This window comes from Chenopodium quinoa, unplaced genomic scaffold, assembly GCF_001683475.1.
Source record: "Chenopodium quinoa cultivar QQ74 unplaced genomic scaffold, ASM168347v1, whole genome shotgun sequence".
NCBI lineage: Eukaryota > Viridiplantae > Streptophyta > Magnoliopsida > Caryophyllales > Amaranthaceae > Chenopodium > Chenopodium quinoa.
The window spans coordinates 5,717,047-5,738,420 of record NW_018742418.1 but is presented as its reverse complement, the minus strand read 5'-3'; the positions used below and the strand labels follow the sequence as shown (position 1 = coordinate 5,738,420).

At 34.0% G+C, this 21,374-nt stretch overlaps 1 protein-coding gene across 1 annotated transcript; it reads right to left on the bottom strand.

Annotated features, from left to right (window-relative positions):
• Positions 1-1,690: 1,690 nt before the first annotated feature.
• Positions 1,691-9,047, bottom strand: LOC110711104 (histidine kinase 3-like). Its single transcript, XM_021889474.1, has 11 exons — positions 8,541-9,047; positions 7,576-7,857; positions 7,224-7,393; positions 6,051-6,260; positions 5,657-5,843; positions 5,519-5,570; positions 5,201-5,430; positions 5,003-5,101; positions 3,617-4,737; positions 2,656-3,019; positions 1,691-2,213 (listed from the first exon to the last, which is right to left on the bottom strand). Exons 1-10 carry the CDS (start codon positions 9,045-9,047, stop codon positions 2,761-2,763), a joined length of 3,117 nt encoding a protein of 1,038 aa, XP_021745166.1. The 3' UTR covers positions 1,691-2,213; positions 2,656-2,760.
• Positions 9,048-21,374: the final 12,327 nt, after the last annotated feature.

Genomic DNA, 21,374 nt, shown 5'->3' with positions numbered 1-21,374 from the left:
TTCCTTTTATTGTTGTTTGTTAGGCATTTTTTTCCATTTCCTTTACTCTCTTCATTCCCCCCAAATCCTTTCAAGTTGATTACCCCCCAAGGTATTTCTAATCCCATTCCCTAGGCACCACCATACCACCACCCTCCTACCTACCTACACCATCGGAAAACCCAACTGCTTACTGCAGTTTCACTCTCCGCCTCTCCCCTGCCCCTCCCCCCACAAAACCCTCAAAACCCTCGAAGGTGGTGGAGGGGCGGACGACGGTTTTACGGGGAGGGGGAAGGGGTTTCTAAGGTTTTACGAGGCTGGGGAAGGGGAGAGTTTTGCTGGGGGGAGGGGAGGGACGGGGGAGAGGCAGCGAAGCGAGGCAAGTGGTGGGGGAGGTGTGGCAAATAGTGGGATGGCTGGGTGGTGGCCGGAAAAGGTGGGAAGCAAAGGATATAGGATGTTGTATGGTGGTGGGACTGGTGGTCTGTTTCTCTTTGTTTTTTAAAACAAACATAGTAAATTTTAGGTATTTTCACTTCATTCTCTTTCTTTCCCTTTGTTCATTTCATTCCGTTTACCCCGTGTAAACCAAACGGTCCCTAAGGGTATATGGGTTGAATATTGTAATATACCGTAATAACTTATCTGGTAATATTATAGAGGTATCCATTTGACTTATTGGGTCAAGGTTGGTCAAGTCTAGTTAGAGTTTAAATCATAATAAACTATTGTATGATTTGTACCATGCAAGTCAAATTATGGATCAATTTACTTTCAATCTTTGTCATGTTTAATTTGATTTGATCGGATTAGTTTTCTTACACCTCTATTTATTATTATGTTGATCAGATACTAACCAGAAATGATGTATCATTTAGTCTAATACTAACCTGATTCATCCTTGACTCAATATAAATTAACATACACCTAAAGCTCAAATTTAATCAGCCCAAATTGAAATCATCACATGATACTACACTCACAAGGTTGAATAGGTTGCTCATACATTAATATAGTTCAATACAAGTATTAACGTGTAGGATTATGTTATATTCAATTCAATGAGTCGCAAAATATTAATGTACTCTGTATCATATTAATACTGATAAACAACTAGTTTTGATGGTTAGAGCATTAAAATTTGATTAAAAAGACCTAAATTTTTTTAAAAAAAAATACTGTAAAAAAGAAAGAGAAAAAAAAAGCTAGGGAGAAATTTTTTCTTGTGATCTTACTGATCTATAGAAGGTCCAACAACTACATAACTTGCATATTTTTTGCAAGGAGTTCATTGCTGGGCTTAGGCCCGACTATTCTACAATCCCATGAATTTATTTTGGGAAATTCTACAGATTGCCCTCCAATTTTTGCCTTTTCTATTTGGTGGATATTTTTTTGACCATATTTTTTTTCCATTGACATAACCATAGGTTCTTTTATTGATGAACTCAGAGAAATGGAAAAAAAAAAATATGTAGCCTTAGATTTCAAATTTCAACAGACCTCAACATATACCACAGTAATTTCTATAGCTGCACATATGTTCATCAATTCATGCATGACTGATGACTCATTTTACATTCAAGACGTTTTTGTCGACATCTTCATCCTTTAACCCTTCAGAATTCATATATTTGATTATGTAAATTTTAACAGCAAAGAGCTGAGAATCAAACCTCTAGTTCATGCACATAGTTGATACCTTATGAAGAAGAAAGTCACCAGAGTATACTCACATTATAAAACTGAAAGTCGATTATATACAACTCACAAACTATACTCAGCATACATGTTCAATAATTTACATTCAAATGGTGATTATAATACTGTAATCCCTCTCCCATCACAATTAGTGAGTGAAGGAAATGTGATGATATATGACAGGATATGTATGTCTTATTTTTCAAGTAATCTATACATGGCGCATTCTTTACACGCTGTGTTGATGTGCAAACGCTAATCTATGATACAAACAAATACTGTCCAAATGAGGATTATGGCACCAAACTCGAGTCACGCAAATCCTTTCAAAGCCCATCGTGAGGAGCTATGAACTCTGAAAAAAGGCTCAAGAAAGGCTCTTCACATACATGGGGTTTTTATTCTACACATCTGTCTCCTGTCGGAAAGAATCTTACAAATGTGTCAGGAATTTGGCTTCTAAGAGCAACCAAACATCACCGATCAAGTATGGTGTGTATCCCATCTCTCATTTTGAAATCAATCATTTTCTGCAATTTATGCAACAGAAGAAAATATAAGTGAATGCAATAAACACTAATACTAATAAATGGAATATACATACCATCTGAAGACTGTCACAACCCTGCAGAATGGATATAATTCAAAAATTGCTACTTTAAATGTATCTGAATTTTAAGAAATCAAAAACTAAAAACTGAAAACCACTAAATACAATTTGATGTTAGTTTTCTAACATACTCGTCCCATTCCCAAATAAGTGACTAATAAGGTTATGCACAGAGATTACGAAGTTGTTAATAACATTGCAATGGTATTTTAATCTTTGCTAGGAATAGTATACTGATATTCTAGGTGACCGTTAACATGGGATATAAAAGTTCAGTGGTCAGATAATGGCAGGAGTAACTCAAAACTAAAAATGAACAAGGATGCTAAAACAAGTTCGTAGGTGTGTTTCGGGAAACTTACTTATATGCAAATTAGAAGACCACTTATGAAGCCCAAAGCATCCAACAGACAAGAAGCTTGCGCTTAGACCATCTGAGGAACTTCCTGTGAAGGTAAGAGGCTTACTCATTGCTCCGAACTCTTATTGAAAAAGCGCGACACTTCACGATAAAGTTGTTCTGCTTCAAATGGTTTTGAGACATATCCATCCATGCCACACTCAAGGCTTTTCTCATGTGTTGCTTGAAAAACATCTGCAGTCATGGCCAAGATAGGCACATGCCAGCTTGAAATGTTTTTATAGGTGCCAGCAGTTTCTTCACCATGATGGATACGCTCATTAATGTAGTGCTCTTTTTCACGGATTTTCCTGGTAGCTTCAAATCTGCATAAAGGAATTCGGAAAAGACAGACTCCAAGACATCAGACAAACAGTTGCATGTAGTAGAGGATAAAACACCACTAGTAAGAAAATCCACAAGAACAGCTTTCTGGATAGTGGATACATTATGGTACTACGAGTAGTTACTTGAAGATTTCAGATTAGAAGATTGAAAATTTCTAAAGCATAGAGTCAAGTTCAAATTGCACCTATGAACTCATCCTTTAGTAAGATAAATAAGGTCCTTTGGAGGTGTTGCTATTATACTTTTACTATTTGTCTTTCTTAACATTCTTCATCTTATCCAAAATATAGATTGCTCTATCGAAATTCACACATGTTAAGTAGTAATATAATTTACTTAAAGCTGCATTGATCTTGTAAAGTGGCATTTTATAGTGTATAGGTATTACATAGTTACAAATAATATTACATCGGCATTTTAGATTTTTAGAATGACTTGGGATCAAATCGACTAGGTAACAAATTACAGTATATCTTAGAACAAAAGGTAGTAAGACTTTAGAGCAATGGCTTGGTTTTTCAAATACAAAATGGCAAAAATAAAGGCATTCATAGTTGCAGTAGAAAGATACATACCCATCCATTTCTGGCATCTGGATGTCCATGAAGCAGGCATCGAAATGATGTGGTGGAGAAAGCTTCTCGATGGCTTTTTTCCCACTATCTACACAATCCACCTCAGCTCCATATTTCTTCAACGCACCAGCTGCCACTTTAAGGTTAATAGTATTGTCATCTACTACAAGAATTTTTCTCCCACGAAGAAGATGCTGGAGTGGCAGTGTCGGCAACACTCCATTGGGGGAATTACCTTTCTTTCCAACACCCATTACTCGTTGCAATGATGCAGCCACCATGCTTGCCCTCAAGGGCTTCATGATGATGCAAGGAGTATCAAAATCACTAGTACCAGAGTTTGAAGTTCTTACGGAGCTGATACTATTCGTTAGAAGAAAAAGTTTAGGCAGCCTTGTCCCATTCTTGACAATTCTCAATTTATTGATAGATGAAGAGTCATCTTTGAGGTATTCGTTCCACACTTCAAGCTCGATAAACACCATATCAATGCATGGCTTTCCGGTACTGATAATAACAGAACCTTGGTTCAAATCTGGAGCTACTTCAACATTGATACCAAGTCGTAGCATATGATATCTAGCCACCTTCACTCGAACTTGTCTTGGGTCTATAATTAATGCTGTCATGCCTTGAAATTCAGCCGATGCTGAACTATTTTGGTTTTTCGTTGGTTGTTTTTTGGTTGAACTCGAGTTAGCATTGCTAAAAAATGCAGTGAATGTAAAGGTAGAACCAAGTTTGGGCACACTAGCAAATCCAATTTCCCCGTTCATCAAGCTAACCAAGCACTTGCTTATACTCAGTCCTATCCCGGTGCCTCCACTTCTAGGACCTACTTGCATGAAGGGAGTGAAGATACGAGACTGCGCTTCATCAGGGATGCCACAACCAGTATCTTCAACTGAGACAATTAGGTTGACAAGACTGTTGGAGGACAATGATAATGAACTAGGCATATCTTTACAAAAAGCTCTGAATCCAGCCCAGCTTCTCCGTCTATCTGCAACAGGCAAGCCACTCAAGGAGTTCCTCAATGATAACTCGGTTTCCACTTCTATAAAATCTCTCACCTCTTCCACGAGATGGACAGTCACAAAAATGTGTCCTCTCTCTGTGAACTGCACAATCAAGAAATACTCAAGCTAAGTGATCATACATCAAAGTTATGCTATATTTTTAGCTAAATGAACAATTCTAAAGGAGACTCCTGAGATTTGTCTGATTTAAGAGGGAATTGACTTAACTTTGCTACTATTTGCATATAGTATTAATGTTCATTAGTATAAAAATCAAATTTCCATACTTTGCCTATTAATAACATGCAAACATTCTTAGGAATGTTATACTAACAAAAGGAAACTTGATCTGCAACTTGTTACTTACTTTAATTGAGTTTCCCATTAGATTTGTCATAATTTGACGGAACCTTCCGGGGTCACCAATAACCGAATCTGGTACTTGCTCAGAGATGTATACTGCAAGCTAGAATACCAAAAGTTGAAGAGTGTTAAATTTGAGTCCCGAAAGAAAATTCAATGGAACACATGGGCACTGCAAACAAGATAAATCAACAGCGGTTACCTCTATTCCTTTCTCTTGAGATTTCCCCGAAAAGAGGGACAACACATCATCCAGAATTGCTCGCAGATCAAACGTAACCGCCTCTAGCTCAAGTTTACCAGACTCAATCTTTGCCTGGTCAAGAACCTCATTGATAAGAGAAACAAGAGCCTTTCCACTGGCTTGAGCTGTCCTTACATAATCTTGTTGAGTCACATCCAAGTCGGTGTCCATAAGCATTTGAAGCATTCCTGAAATTTTGAAATGAGTTACTCAAATTGTACATTCACATGCTCAAATAATATGTTGATAACATAGAACATTTGTGACAACAATTACCTAAAACACCATTCATAGGGGTTCTGATCTCATGAGAAACGGTAGCAAGGAACTGCAGGACGATCAAAACATGATCAGATCTAAACACAATAGAAATTGTTTATGAATTTCTGTATACGAGTTAAAAGAACTGAGTACCTGTGACTTTGCAACATCAGCAGTCTCAGCTCGTTTTTTAAGCTCCGTCATCTTAAGATAGTCATCCTCCACTTTGGCAATCCTATTTAGAGTTGCATGAAAAATATGACCAACAAGCAATGCAATAACTAGTATCCCAATAGCAGTCGTAATGGCTAACCACGGCCAAGGCGGTTTCTGTTTAAATCTGCACAAATATGTAAAAACCAATGAAATCTAGAATTGAAGTCTTATCCAAACTGCAAAAGTTTCAATACAGTCTCTCACAAGTCACGAGCTCAGCTTCACAGGTAAGCTTGAAGCCCTAGAAATTGCAACGTGTGTAAAATGCAAACTGCAGTGGCATACACTGCACACCTTTATAAGCGACAATGTAGAAACCATGTATTCTCACCTACAGCGCATCTCATGCCGTCTAAAAGGATCTCCAAAGATTAGCGGGACGTGCTCCAACTCATCACCAGATACATCTGAACCATACATGCTGATTGGGTGCGAGGGATTAGTTATATCATACACATTCACAAGGATTGTCTGCTTGCTGGCAAGCTGCTGAAGTAACTTTTCCACCAGTGATTCTATGTCGAAGACCCCTCCAAGATACCTGCCACAAACATAGGACGTTATCATCCGTAATACATCTCACTCTGGCGCAACTTAGGATTCTACGTAATTACTACATGCCTACATGGTTCACTGGCACTGATTGAAAAATAGACCAATACACCATGGAATTTCACATTGCAGCTACATGACAGGTTGGCACATATTATGTTTTCCAGAATGACACTGCAACATCCACCATGGGTTGTTAAAGCCTCCATTGTCAATAGTAAGTTAGTAACCATTACGCTTGTTTATGGATGCAAGAGCCTCTTATTTTCTTTACAAATAACTACATCTAGAAGTACAATTCTGAAAAGAAAATGCAAAAAAAGAAAATAGTAAGTTAGAATGACCAAGTTATAATTTTGGTATGGCCATTTCTTGATGTGAAGCGAAATTAGAACCAAATGTGACTTCTTCTGTTTCGTGGCCGCTGCCACAATTGCTACCATGACTCAATTCAACATGTTGTAAATCCTCACGCAATAAAGAATGCACATCTATTACTATGAGCAAGAAGGCATGACACAACCACGCCTAAAGTTTACCAAAATATTAAGCAGTGTTAGTATTGATGCTTCATTAGTTTCTAACCATTCTAATAGAAAGCAAAATTCTCTTCTTTTTTTTTTTCACCTATTTGAAGCGATCTTTTTATGTAATGTTAGAAAAGTTCCTTGTTCCACTCAACAAAAGTACCAACGTATCATAATGATAAATTGCACTAGCTTAGGTTAACTGTCATGCAATTTTATCAATAAATTAGCATTTATCATCTTTCCAGCTTGAGACATCTATGGAATAATTTTCTTTTCATTTTTCCTGTTGTGCATAGTCATCTGATGTTTGTAGTACAATGCATGAAACAAACTGATATTTTATTCCTGGGAGCTCAATTCGAGTCACAAATTGAAAAGAAGGTGCTACATTTAGCGTATGAGATTATTAGTCGCAGGCATACCCATCAGCAGCTTGAATTCGTTCATCCGGGGTAGCATTGGAAGGAAGATCTCTTTTATAAACTGCAAATGTCAAAATAACTCCAAGGCGGCCAGTTTTGAGCAACGGGAAAGGGGCAGTGAGAACTCCCTTTCCAGATGCCCTTGCACGCAAAACATTTTCACGATCCTCCTATCAAAATACAAAACAACTGAGATCAGATAGGCAAACAGTTGGTTGCTTAGAAAGTTAGAAGCCTTTGGGTTTAAAAGACCAGCATCAGCCATGCCACTCCACCTTAGTTCAAGATATACATGTATCATGGACATCAAATAATTACGAGCAAAACGAAAAGACAATAAATAAGAGCATACCTTCCCAGAAAGCACATCCACAGAAACAACATGAGAAATGGTATCTTGTGCAAATATCACAGGGGCATATTCGTCTTGAACTGGAGAAGGCTCCAGCTTCTCCACGGCATAATCATCCTTATGAACAGGTTCTTGCTCAACAGTATCCATTCTCTTAATAGTCCAGCCATGCTGCTTCTCAAACTGTTCTCTTTCAGAATGGAGCACTTTCACAGCATATGCCACACCACTTGTTAAAGGTCGTTCGAAAGCAGTTCTTTCAGTATATCTTGCAAAAGTTTTCTGTTCAATGTTCACCTTAGTTAATTACTAATTGTCTAATACTAGCAATGAAACCATTACAGCATACTATCAGACTTAACCTGTAGGAACAAAGACCATATCCAAATTAACAAAGAAAAAACAAAAATAAAACCTCTGAGGCAGTGTGAGCTATTCTACAGCCACAATGACAAACTCTTTAGGCAAAAACTATCCCAATCACCCGCATACTTCAACTTTTAGCATCATATACTGATTGATTAACTTCGAAAACATACAAGAATGTGTACTCATTCTATCTATCATCCAGGTTACCCAAGTGAAAAGCTTTCCCTTCCAAGCTCACCTTAGTTAGTATCTAATGACCTACTACCAGCAATTTCAGATAAAATCCGACAATACGGACAGAATATGGTCAATATCCACGGGCCATTAGCTCTGCGGACAACAGAAGTACAATTTCAGGCGTAAAATAACACCTCAACCCCCCATCAAAAATATCATTTTCAGGTATCATAATACACTGCAAAGATTCTCAATAATTCGCCCACATACATGATAAATATAGCCATAATTCCTAATTTCCTACTCATAACATAATTATTTAGGGAAAAATCTGAATCAGATACATACACGGAGCTACAAATCAAAAACAAAATCATCAAATATTTAGTAAAACAAATAGAATTCATTGGAATTTATACCTGATCAATAGCAGATGGATACTTGCCATGATGAAAAGTGGAAATTAATATGGACATAGCTTGAATATGATTCATACTAACATTAAATTGATCTTGTAACATCCTAGCCCTTTCATCACACATACTAGCAAGACTTTCTTTCCTTTTTTCAACAGCATATGAACTCATGAACCAAAAAACCCCAAAACAAAATATGAACCAAAATACTACCCAAGCTACCAAAAGCTTCTTCCACCATGATTTCCTCAACTTCATTGACCCTATATATTGGTAATAGTAATGATGGATCATACGGCTATTCGATGCGATATTCAACCACCAATCACCCACCACTTTACCACCACCACCACCACCACTGCTGCCGCCGCCAAGCAAACTAGGCTTGCCGTCCATTACACCACCATTAATCAGCCAATTCATGGGGATCACAGAGATAAACCAACAACATAGCAGTAACAGTACATGTCCTGCTTTTAACCCAAAACCAAGAACATGTAACAAACTCATCCACTGTATAGTAAACTACTAGTAATCTCAGCTCCCAAAGTAGGAGAGAGAAAGATTATTAAATCAAAAACAATTCAAATTTTGAAGGGAATAAATGCCCAGAAAAAGAGGGACAAGAATAAAATGAAAAAAAAATAAAGGGTAAGAAGAAGAAAATACGAGAAGATGCTAACTTATCCTTCATCAAATTTAAACCCAAAAATAAAATTAAAAATAAGGAATCCCAGAAACAAAAGATTCCAAATTTCCTTTACCAAACAAACAGAATTTGGGCTTATCCTAATAGCAACCAACCACAACCCAAATCAAGATATGAGGAAAAACCCCAGAAATTTTCACAATTTTGATCAAATTCAAGCTAACCCCAGATAAATTTGACAAGGTTTTGATCAAATTGAAGCATAATCTAGAAAATTTTAGATGAAAAAAAAAAAAAAAAAAAAAAAAAAAGTAGGAATCTGACAAGGAAATCTTAAGCTTATCCTAAGGAAGGTACTAAAATTGGGAGCAATAAATCAAACATGTGGTGGGTTGTTGCAGATTTTGACACTTAGAGAAAACTACACAAATCAAGCTAAAGTAAGGAAGGTAAGAAGAATTGGAAGTATTATTATTTAGAGAGAGAGTTTGAAGAAGAATCTGCTACAAAAATCAAAGAACAAAAAAAATGCTAAGCATATGATAAAAAAAATAAAAAAAAAGTGGTACAATTATTATGTACTGTATAGTAATAATATATAATATAGTGTAAAAAATAAAAATGAAAATAAAAGGGATTATTATTATTATTTATAGAAGAATAAATATGGATGTGAAAATGTCTGCTAGCAACAAGCCATTATCGATGTCAATTACGTCCAAATAAATTATTTTTAAATTGAGGGGGGAGAGATAATATCATGGATAATAAACTTTTTTTTTTTTATTGAAATAAATATAATAATGATTGTCGGACGAATAATAGGTGGCAAATGTCACATGTGTACCCGTTTTCAGTGTTTCACCGGGTTTGATTACAGTTTTCCATTTTTTTTCTTCTTTGATTATTTACTTCGTAAAAAAGGTGTGTTCTCTTCGCCTAATTTTCATTTATTTGAACGTATCTTAACTTAACTGAACTTAATAAAACTTATTTTAGTTGTAATTTGCTCTTGAGTATCCCTTATTAGAACTTATTTCTCCTAAACTGAACTTATGAACTTATTTTTCCTAAACTGAACTTATCTTAACTTAACTGAAATTATCTGAACTGATTAGACTTGAAATAAGTAAAAATAAGGTGAACAGAATAGGCCCTTATTGTGTGTTTAATTTTCTAAATTTCACTTATATTGATCACTATTAATGCAACTAATTAATTAATATAAGAGAGTGAGAGACTTTTAATTTTGGAGGGGTCGTGTAGTAGCTTACCTTGCACATCCTTATGTTACTCTTGTTTTTGGAAATCATTATGTCTTAATCTATGTGCATATATGTGATGACATCCCTAGTTTTGTTCGGAAAGAAAAATGTTTTACTGAGTATACACAATGTTTAATCATATGTCATGAAAACATAAGAAAGACGAGCAGTTTATTGTATAATTAAACATCGAGGACAATGTTTAACCATAGTAGCTAGCAAGGGCGGAGCCGGGGGGTCCTGGTGGAGGCCTGGCCCCCATGGCCCAACTGCCAGCCTCTTTATATTCAAATCTGAGCCCCATAGATATATAGATAAAATTTTAATCTGTGCATAAATATTGTTATGTTTAGTTATAGCTTAGTGACTGCAGTAGTTTTTGGCAACTACAAGAACGCTAGTCCCAAGTTCGATTCTTAATAAGTGTCAATTGCATATTATTTTTTCTATCCATTCAATTTTTAAAATTTGTTTTATTCTACTTATTTTATTTAATTCCACTATTTCTTTTAAAAGTATTATCAGCTTTATGTACATTTCTTTTATCCATTCAATCTTTATTTAGTAAGTAATTAGTTCTTTCAAAAAAAAAATTAGTAAGTAATTAGTTTGCCTATCAATTTCATTTCAATCATACCTTTTTTTTTTTTTTTTTTTTTTTATTTCCCTATAATTCTAATTGAGTAAATTATATAGATTACATTTTGTTTACATACTACTAAAAAAATACAGTGTAAATTTAATTAATAGAGTGCAAAAGCAAATTTTTTGCAATACTTAATATTAGTCTCAACCTCCCCTAATTTTATTTTCTGGCTTCGCCCCTGGTAGCTAGAGTTTTTATTGAGTTCAGCCACAAGAGAGATTAAATGGGAATGACTACAATTTTTGTAGTCTATCATTTAAGAATGTGTTTTTCCTCACAATGTTTTACTATTTTAAGAAGATTACCAATTCCAACGACCTTCTTTGTTATTTAACTTCAACTAATTAATATTTCCTCCGTCCCTAAAAGAACGACCCTTTTAGGGAGTTTTCACCGGTATTAAGGAAGTTAAATGGGAAATACAAGTGTATGGGAAGCTAATAAAACTACATTGAAAAGGTAAATTTACATGAAATTTGCAAAAAAAAACAGAGAGAGAAAATAATAAAAGTATATGGAAAAAGAAAAATTTACATGAGGATGCTAATTTTGCACAAATATTATTGTAAATTGAAGGGTATTTTAATTTAAATAGGATGAATATTTTGGGACTAAAATTTAGTCAAAAGGGTCATTCTTTTAGGGACGGAGCGGTAGATCAAAAGTGAACAACTATCTTCATTATTTGAAATTCTCATGCTTAGCTTCTTTCAATGGTCCAAATGTTTTTTTTTTCTTTTGACATTGGAATGGAAATATTGTTTTGTTAGAAAGAATTGAATTCATAAATCAAAGTTCATGGATTCTCGTGCGATTGTGCCTGCTAGGCCAACGAGCCCCATTATAATCATTTTTAGTAGTTTGCCTGAAAGTTTGCCTTGTAGTAGAGTTTTGCAAACGACAAGCAGCCCACCACTCATGGACTAATGGTTGGTGTTTAGGCATGGAGCTAGCCTTTGCCCGTAACGTGCTCTAAGTTGGGCACTACCAACCAGTGCCCAACCCTAATTTCACCTAAGCTTTTTAGTCTATTTTTCCATCAAATATGACACTTTTCTTAGATTTTCATCTCTGTAATTGACATCAATTATTTGTTCAAACTTAGCAACTATCCTTATTTTGGTGTCAAATCCAAATGAAAACTTATTTAAGGAACTACATGAATATATAATAATTAATTGATTACTTTAACATAAAAATGAGCAACATTCCTTATCAGCACATCCATTTGCTTGCGCATGTACCTCACGGGCCTAATTCTAAAGGTTTGTTCTCACATATATATTTTTTTTCTCTCTACTTTTGTTTTTCTCTAATGAAAAACCCCATACTAACACATTATTTATCATTTTCTTTCTTATTATTACTTTTAACAAAAGAAAAAATATGTCAAATCTAATGAGACAAACAAATAGGAACGAAAAGATAGCGAATCACACTATAGAATTACAGAGGCGTAAGTGAGTTGTAAATGAATGTCTTTATTTAAGAATAACAAAATCATATCAACCCTTGAAAACTAAACTTTAATGATGCACCATTTTGAATGACAAGCCAAGATGTCATCTCAAGATGTATGGTTAAACCCCACTAATGATTTTTAAAAAATGGGTCAAGAAGAAGAAGTGAATAAAGAAGCAAATTGTAGTTGCAACAAACACCTCCCTATCTAACCTAAAGTCCACCTTAGAGTGCCGGTGTTTAGCTTTTTGGCTTTTATATTTTTGATTTGATTATATGTAAAAGCTGGCATTTTAAGTTTAGGCATAACACGGAATTGAATTGAGTATAATATTTGATAGAAAATTCCAAAATTCTTTTAACAAAGCACTATTCTTTAAACTTTATTTTATTTTTTACTAGATGGAAATCCGTGCAATGCACGATTTTTTCATCTAAGATTTTTAATTATTTGATTTATTGTATTTAATAATTTCAAACAAAATTACAAAAGTTTAATATTTTTTTATTTTTTTTTACTATAATTTATAATGAATTTATTAAATATAGGTAAATTGTAAATATGATATTTTTCCGTTATATAAAATCTTTAATGTGAAATATAAATTTTTAATAATTTAAATCCTAAATCATTATTCATTGTTTTACCATATCTTTTATTTCGTTAGAATCACCAACCTCGTCTTCAACCAACCTACTACATCAACGGATAAATTGAACCTTGAAATGTTAGCAAAACTGAAATTGCTATAAATTAAATCTTTACATTTATATAAAATAAATCAATATATTTACCAATAAATGAAAAATTGTTGCGATATAAAATCAAATCTATGCATTGGAATTTTTCGTCATCTATCTCCAAAAATAACCAAAGCCATCCATATATTAAGTATACAACATCTAATCATATGCTATTACATAAACAAATAATCGTTAAGTATCCTAAATAAATACAATGTAACTAATAATTACAAATATAAATTTAAACATAAGATTTTAAAAATTACCCGGACATTGATGACCTAAAACTAAAACAAAATTACTAACACAAAATTTGCTTGATAGAGTTTTGTATTGATACGAAATTTTATTTGTGTCGTTTGATGTGTTAAATCTGCATGTAAAAAAATATTTAGTAAATAAAACATAAACTTATAATCGTTGAGTATCCCATATTAATACAATGTAAGTAATAATTAGAAATACTAATTTAAACATAGGATTTTAAAAATTAAGCTGAAAATTACCCGACCATTGATGACCAAAAATTAACACAAAACTACTAACACAAAATTCGCTTGATGGAGTTTTTTATTGATACGAAATTTTGTTTGTGTCGAATGATGTGTCAATTTATAATGGCAGGTATCACAAATTTTAATTTAATTATAATTAACGAACAATTTGTATTTCTTATCATAAATACTATCAAACTTTATCTTATAATGATAGGTATCAAACTTTATTATAAGCGTTTATCATTTAAATATTTTATAGTATATTGATTTTGGATTTCTTATACTCGTAGTATTGAATTAATAAATTTATCTTTTCCTATATTTTTACTTTATTTTTTTCATAAAAATAATTTAATTCGTGGATTATAATCTACGTGACATTAAAATTTTAGATATATCAAATCTAATTCGTTACTTTTATCTAGGTGGCGACATAATTTTTTAATTCAAAAATAAAATACAAATCTTTTTCTTACGTGGCGCTCTGAATGCTCTCCAAAAATGTCTACTTTATAATGCTCTCCAAAAATGTCTACTTTATAATGCTCTCCAAAAATGTCTACTTTATTTATATATATTAGATTTGTTTTTGACAACAGCCCAAAAAAGAGGCTAGCTCTCAATAATTTCTTATTAATTTTTTTTATATAGTGTACGAAGTATATATAACTATTATTTTATTTTCAATGTTATATCGTTATGCAAAAAATATCTAATAGCCTCTTACTCCCTCTATTCCTATTTTTTTGCTCCATTTGACTTTTTACGATCTACAAGACGCGTGTTAGAACGTATATAAATTCATTTAAAAATTATAATAACTTGATATTAATAAAATATGCAATAAGAAGAATATAATTAGAGTCCACATGACTATATCATCTCTTATTGATTAATGAAAATTTATGGTTAAAGTCTTTGAAATTTGACCCATTTATTTATAATGGGGCAAAAAAATAGGAATAGAAGGCGTATTTGATATCGATCACACTTCAAGATTATTTATTTATTTATTTATTGAAATAAAGCCCGAAGGCATTTAGCTTTCATTCACAGGGATTTCATGCTCCAAATAGGTACAATACAATAAGGAAAATCTGAATACCAAATACGATAACTAGTATCCCATGGCAAACAATGAGCAAGCTCATGGGCTACTTTATTCCCCTCCCTACGAACAAAGCTCCAAGATACATAATCTAATAAACTGCTCACATGATATATATCATCTAAAATAAGATGTAGGCTACTTCCCCCCTTTCTCTTGTGATGTAATTGTATTAAAAAGGCTTAGACAGCCACTCTCCACCACTAACCTTCGCTACCCAAACTTCACCGCAACCTCCAGTCCCAAAAGAACAGCTTTAGCCTCGGCAATGGTCGGTTCGCAGCGATCCTGCACGCTCCATGCAACTGCTAGCTTCACCCTACCCCCCGCATCCCTTACCACTGCACCAACAGATGCACCAGATCCTACCAGAGAACCCCCACCCACAATTAACTTGCACACACTCCCACTTGAAGGCTACTATCTTTGCCTAGCAGCGTTGCCCCTCCTACAATCACCTTCTCCTCCTTGCTCAACTCCTTCATCAACTTCGTGACATACTCCATTGGCATGATCAGGTTGCAAGCCTCCCCTTCAAACATCCACCTATTTCTAGCCATTCAAACAGCCCAACAAGTAGTCATTAGCAAACCATGTAAGGAGCTCTGTAGGTCCCCCAGTAGGACCATAGCCCAGTTCGCAAAGACACTGCACCTCTCCCCCATCTCCAAGTTCAGCTCACACTTATTACAAATCATTTTCGCAATAACACAATCACGAAGGCAATGCAACTCCATCTCTTCCTCAACACCTTACACACTACACGTTGGGTCGCAACTCTGAATTTGGCTATTCAACTCCTTCGAAGTAGGCAAGGCCCCTCTACAAGCATGCCAAAAAAATATTTTAACCCTCGGTATAGTGTTAGCATTCCAAATTTTATTCCAAAGAGGCGATGAACCTGACGAGGGAGCCACATTATCATCCTCACACTCTCCAAAAACAGCTCGATATGCCGACCGAACAGAATACTCTCCATTCTTCTCCAAGTCCCAACATAGTGTATCTTCCGGCAGCCTAAAACTCAAAGGAATGCTAAGAATTCTATCCCACTCAAAAGGAAGGAAAATCTCCTTAATAAGTAGGATATTCCACGAAGCCGTAGCTAAGCGAATAATGTCACACACCCGCATTCCCCTTCTCGACTCCTCGCAGGGTGAAATTATTTTTCTTGTTTAAGTATTCGGAATCCATGGGGTATCCCAAATCTGAATATTTAAACCATCCCCCACCTTCCATCTAATTCCGCGATTCAACACCCATTTTACTCCCCAAATCCCACGCCATGTATAACTCGGATTATTACCAAGATCCGAAGACAAGTAATCTCCACCTGCATAATACCGAGCCTTCAAAATTCGAGCTATCAAACTGTTCAGATACTTCAACAACCTCCACGCCTGCTTTCCGAGAAGTGCAACATTAAAGTACTTAAAATCTCAAAACCCCAATCCCCAGGCTGCCTTAGGCTCACATAATTTCCTCCAACCAAGCCAATGAATCTTCCTCTCACCTTTCTTTTGCCCCCACCAAAAATTAGAAACCAAAGATCACATTTCATCACAAAAAGAAGAAGGGAATTTGAACACGCTCATCGCGTAGGTTGGGATAGATTAGGCAACCGCCTTAATCGGGACCCCCCGACCCGCCTTAGATAACATTCCCCCCTTCCACCCTTGTAGCCTCTTCCACAACTTTTCTCGAACCCCCTTAGTAAGTACCCTTTTTGATCTCCCAAATATAGTCGGAAGCCCGAGGTACTTATCATGAATGTCCACCATTTGCACACCAAGCAAATTCTCTAACTCACCTCTTCTATCCTCCGGCACTCCTTTACTAAAAGACACCGTCGTCTTACCCAAATTCACCATTTGTCCCGACGCCATCTCATAAGTATGAAGAATCTCCCGGATCTTGATCACCTCATCCACATTTGCCTTCGAAAAAATAATGCTATCATCTGCAAACAGTAAATGTGAAATTCTCGGGGCAGTCAGCGCCACACTAATACCATGCAAACTACCATTCTCCACCGCCTTATTCAATAAGCCAAATAAAGCCTCAACACACAAAATAAAAAGATAGGAGGATAGAAGGTCACCTTGTCGTTAACCCCTATTAGGAGTAAACTCCCCCAAAGGTGCCCCATTTATAAAAATCGAGAAGGACACCGAAGAAACACTATGCATAATACGATCCACCTAGAACTCCGTGAGAAGGAGAAGGAGAAGGAGAAGGAGACCCAGAACCCCTATTAGTGTCATTTATACTCACTTTCGCCTTTATATATAGATTCTTTTATTCTTCAATTAACCTCACTTTCATCATATTTTATTACTTTCTACTATTCTTCCTAAAACTCCGCACATGGAGAAATAAAGAAACTAAAAAAATACGAAGGTAGTACTTATTAGGGAAATTTGCTAATTACAATTAATAAAAGTAACCATTTTGCAGGTTATTACAATCGTTTAAGTTTATTTTTGCAAATTACAATTAGAAAAGCCACCTAATATTTTAAACTACAAATCCGATTTTCGACCACTTTCATCTACATATAACGCCATTAATAATCTAATGATATTAAAAATAGCCCCTAGTTATAGTTGGAGCCATTTAATGATGTAATGATGTCATATTCTAGTGAAAGTGGTCGAAAATCGGAGTTTGTTTGTAGTTTAATATATTGGGTGACTTTTTTGGTTATAATTTGCAAAAATCAATTAACTTAAATGGTTGTAACATGCAAAATGGGTATTTTTACTGGTTATAATAATTGGCAAATTTTCGTGCTTATTTTAATGAAGAAATATTGTTATTATATATCTATACTATATATTAAAAAGCATTCTTAATCAAGGATACACGCCACGTGTCACCCCTTTCTTCCACCTAGAAGATGCCACATCACCAAGGAGAATTGGTACTTGTCAATTAAAAAATGTTTATGTCAAGAATTGAACTCGGGTCCATTAGAAAATAAATAAGAAGTCATAACATTTTTGCTATCTAACACTTTTGTTTATTTATTCTTCTTAAATATAGTTAATGTATGGCACGAGTTTTTTTTTTTTTTTTTTGGTACAAATTATTTTCTTCAACTAAATCTATAATAAAAGTATTTAAGATTATTTTTTTAATAAAAAGTATTTAAGATTAGTATAATACATTAAAACTATAATACGATGTAAGGAATATTTAACGTATAGATCCGGGACATCGCCCAGGCTAAACACTAGTTAAATTATAATTTGTGCGGTTGTTATGAAAAAATAAGTTGGCACTAAGATGGATACCCACTATATATGCACAACCTAATACTAATGAAAATTACTAGTGTCATATTTCATAAATGACTCAAGCTAATAGGGACAGAGAAATCTTCCGCGAAATGGTAACTAAAAAACCTCTTATTTCAAATTCTTGAGTTTATGGTATAAGTGAGTAAAAAATGATGACCAAAGATTATTCAATTTAATGGGGATCTAGTGTAGGATCGAATATTAACATTCAAGGGGATCTAGTGCAGGATCGAATATTATTGATTTGTTATATTGAATTGAGACTTTCAACCTAAACCTCATAATACAACAACGGGGCAATCATGGATTATCTACTGATCTACCTTCACCCTACAACTAGATTTGATCATCTCTGGCTTGGTTTGTGCATTCTAATTCAATTCAAATTTGGTTAAAATTGGTCAATAAATAAATTTTCGACCTCTATTAATCAGGAAGCCTAATCCATTCGATCGAATTTAGCTGATTTCTCTCACCCTAAAACTAATTAGGCCTAACTTACTCCGACACCACGCTTGGAAAACCATAACACATAATCATCACTAAACCTAACCAAAAACCAAAGCAAGCTAATTCATGTGCCCCTCTATTCATTTAAGGATCCATATATTTTAATTTTTACTTTCTTAAAGCTTGAGCACATGGATTGACTAAGTCAATAGGCAAGAGATCATATATTGAAAAAACATACGGAATAAACACATATCGAATTGAAGAAAGTAGCTTATAAAATATCTACTAAATTAGAACAATATTTTAAAGACAGAAAGAGTATAATAGTACTTTTAGAGATATGAGATAATCAATATCGGAATATACTCTCCGTATTCCTTAGTTGACATAATGATAAAAACCAAAGATAAAGCAACTAAGCAAGGGCAAAATTATTTGAAAAATTGTGTAAAGTTGGAAGCAAGGTAGTAGTAGCACACATGATTAAGCCATCACTACTAAACAACATTTACACTGCTTTAACAGCTTTACTAGTACTGACCCCTCTTATTTGTACTGTTTTTTGCGGTGGGGGGTAACCCTTTCTTCTTTGATTGCGACGTCTCACGTCAGTGCACCAGTTCTATGTCAAAATTCAATTGGGATAATCCGACGTGTATATCCCTCTTATTTGCCTTTTTACCTTTTACGTGTAATCCATATTTACACTATGTGTTGAATGTTGAGAGAAGACGGATCTAATGTCATCGGCTAGCCAAACAAGTTGGTTAAAGACGATGATGATAATCTTATGTTGTATCCTTGTAAGTTTGAGATCACAATTTCGAGCCTTGTATCAATTTGTAGTGCTTGTGTGCACTTAAATAATCCAAAGAGTTTGCTATATTAAACCGATATATGCCAGTACTAATTAAATTCCAACAATATTGACTAAGGTTTAATAAAGTAGTGGGAGAGCCTATCTAATTGCTTGTGTAAAATGTTACGTAACTATGTAAGGTGATTCATTCAAAAAAATCTACTTGCCACGTGGTTCAAGGAGAATGGTTACAATTCTTACAAACGTCGTCTATTATTAGTCGAATTATGATTTCAATTAGACAATTCCTATATTAATTAATTAATTAATTAATGTAAATCATGTTTTTTTTTTTTAAACTTATGTAAGTTTATATATATATATATATAAGGGATTTGCTAGAATGAGAAATGAGAATATGAGAAAATCAGTTAAAAACTGCTACGTATTCATTATAAAGTACAAAGTATATAAGAAAGAAATATTTGTTTTTTAAAAAATTAGGAAGTGGGACATGTGCCAACTTTTAATTGATTTTCTCATATTCTCATTCCTATTCTAGCAATTTCATATATATATATATATATAATAAACTAATTCATACATTAATTGTATGAGTATTGGCTTATACTATAAGAAAGTTTGGAGTCTGTCTCACACATGATTAATATTAGAACTACTAATTAGTGGAGTGCTAGCCAGCTTAACTTAATAGGACCCGCATAACATAAGCCATACATGCAACTAATTAATCATGATGAAAAGACCACTTATGATTAAGGTTTTTTTGTACTAAATCTTATAGCTTAACTAAAGTGATGTACTAAGATCGAATGTACGTAGTAACTAGTATGCTGGTACTTGGCTATACATACATGGTATTGTATCTGTTCTTAATGTTCTTGATACGTATTATTTGCATATTTGCATGGAAATTAAAGCAATAAGGAGGAGATTGTAGAAACATGACAACAAGTAGGGAGAAGAGTGACTATTAATTGACAAATGAACGAACAATACAAAATGTTCGGGTAAAACCTATATTAAGTTATTAACATACACATTGCAAGCAAAGGTGTCAAAAACCAATCCGACCCCGACCCAAATTGAAACAAAAAAAAAAATTAAATTTCGACTTTTTGGACACAATAATTTAGCATGTCTCATATTAGAAATAAACTCGGCCCGACCCTAGTTCACCGAACCCAACCTGAACACTTGAATTGACACCTCTAAATTTGCAAGTACGTGAATTGTGAACAGACCAAATGAGGCTAAAATGGTAAAAATTCCTCGCCAAAAGTAGAAAAAGTGAAAATATAAATTAAATAAGCTAAGAACACTAAGATACATCATACTTGTGAAAATATATACTATATATTAAATGGTAAAAGTATATATATATATATATATATATATATATATATATATATATATATATATATATATATATATATATATATATATATATATATAAAGACGAAGGTATAGTATAGTACAAATATTGTTGAAATAAGGGATTATTCTTAAATCTTGATAATTATGCAAGCCTATAAGCTTCAAGTTTGTTGAAAGACAGAAAAGTGTAGCTTAAATTACTACATATTAAAGTAACGCTAAAACTAACATTTGGAAAAAATGATTAAATAAACGTGCACTAATTTAAGTTGAGCACTCTGAACTTTAGAATTGATGCTTGTTCCACACTTCCACTTATTGGTTATATTGTATATTCTTATTAAAACTTAAAATCCATTCCTTTTATTCCCTTGTTTTAAAGCACAGATTTTTATGAATACTTTTTTTTTTTTGAATAATACCTTGTTTAAGCACACAAAACTTCATTAATCCCATCTATCATTAAAGATCACCATCCCATATCTTTTGTAATATGTATACGTACATGATTTAAC

Bases quoted from the DNA above. Each gene is read 5' to 3' on its own strand.
- LOC110711104 (XM_021889474.1), bottom strand. From the start codon at position 9,047: ATGAGTTTGTTACATGTTCTTGGTTTTGGGTTAAAAGCAGGACATGTA. The intron at 5,844-6,050 runs GTGAGAATACAT...ATATTTGTGCAG, and splicing joins CGGCATGAGATGCGCTGTAG to ATTTAAACAGAAACCGCCTT. The intron at 5,102-5,200 runs GTAACCGCTGTT...TTGGTATTCTAG, and splicing joins CTCAAGAGAAAGGAATAGAG to CTTGCAGTATACATCTCTGA.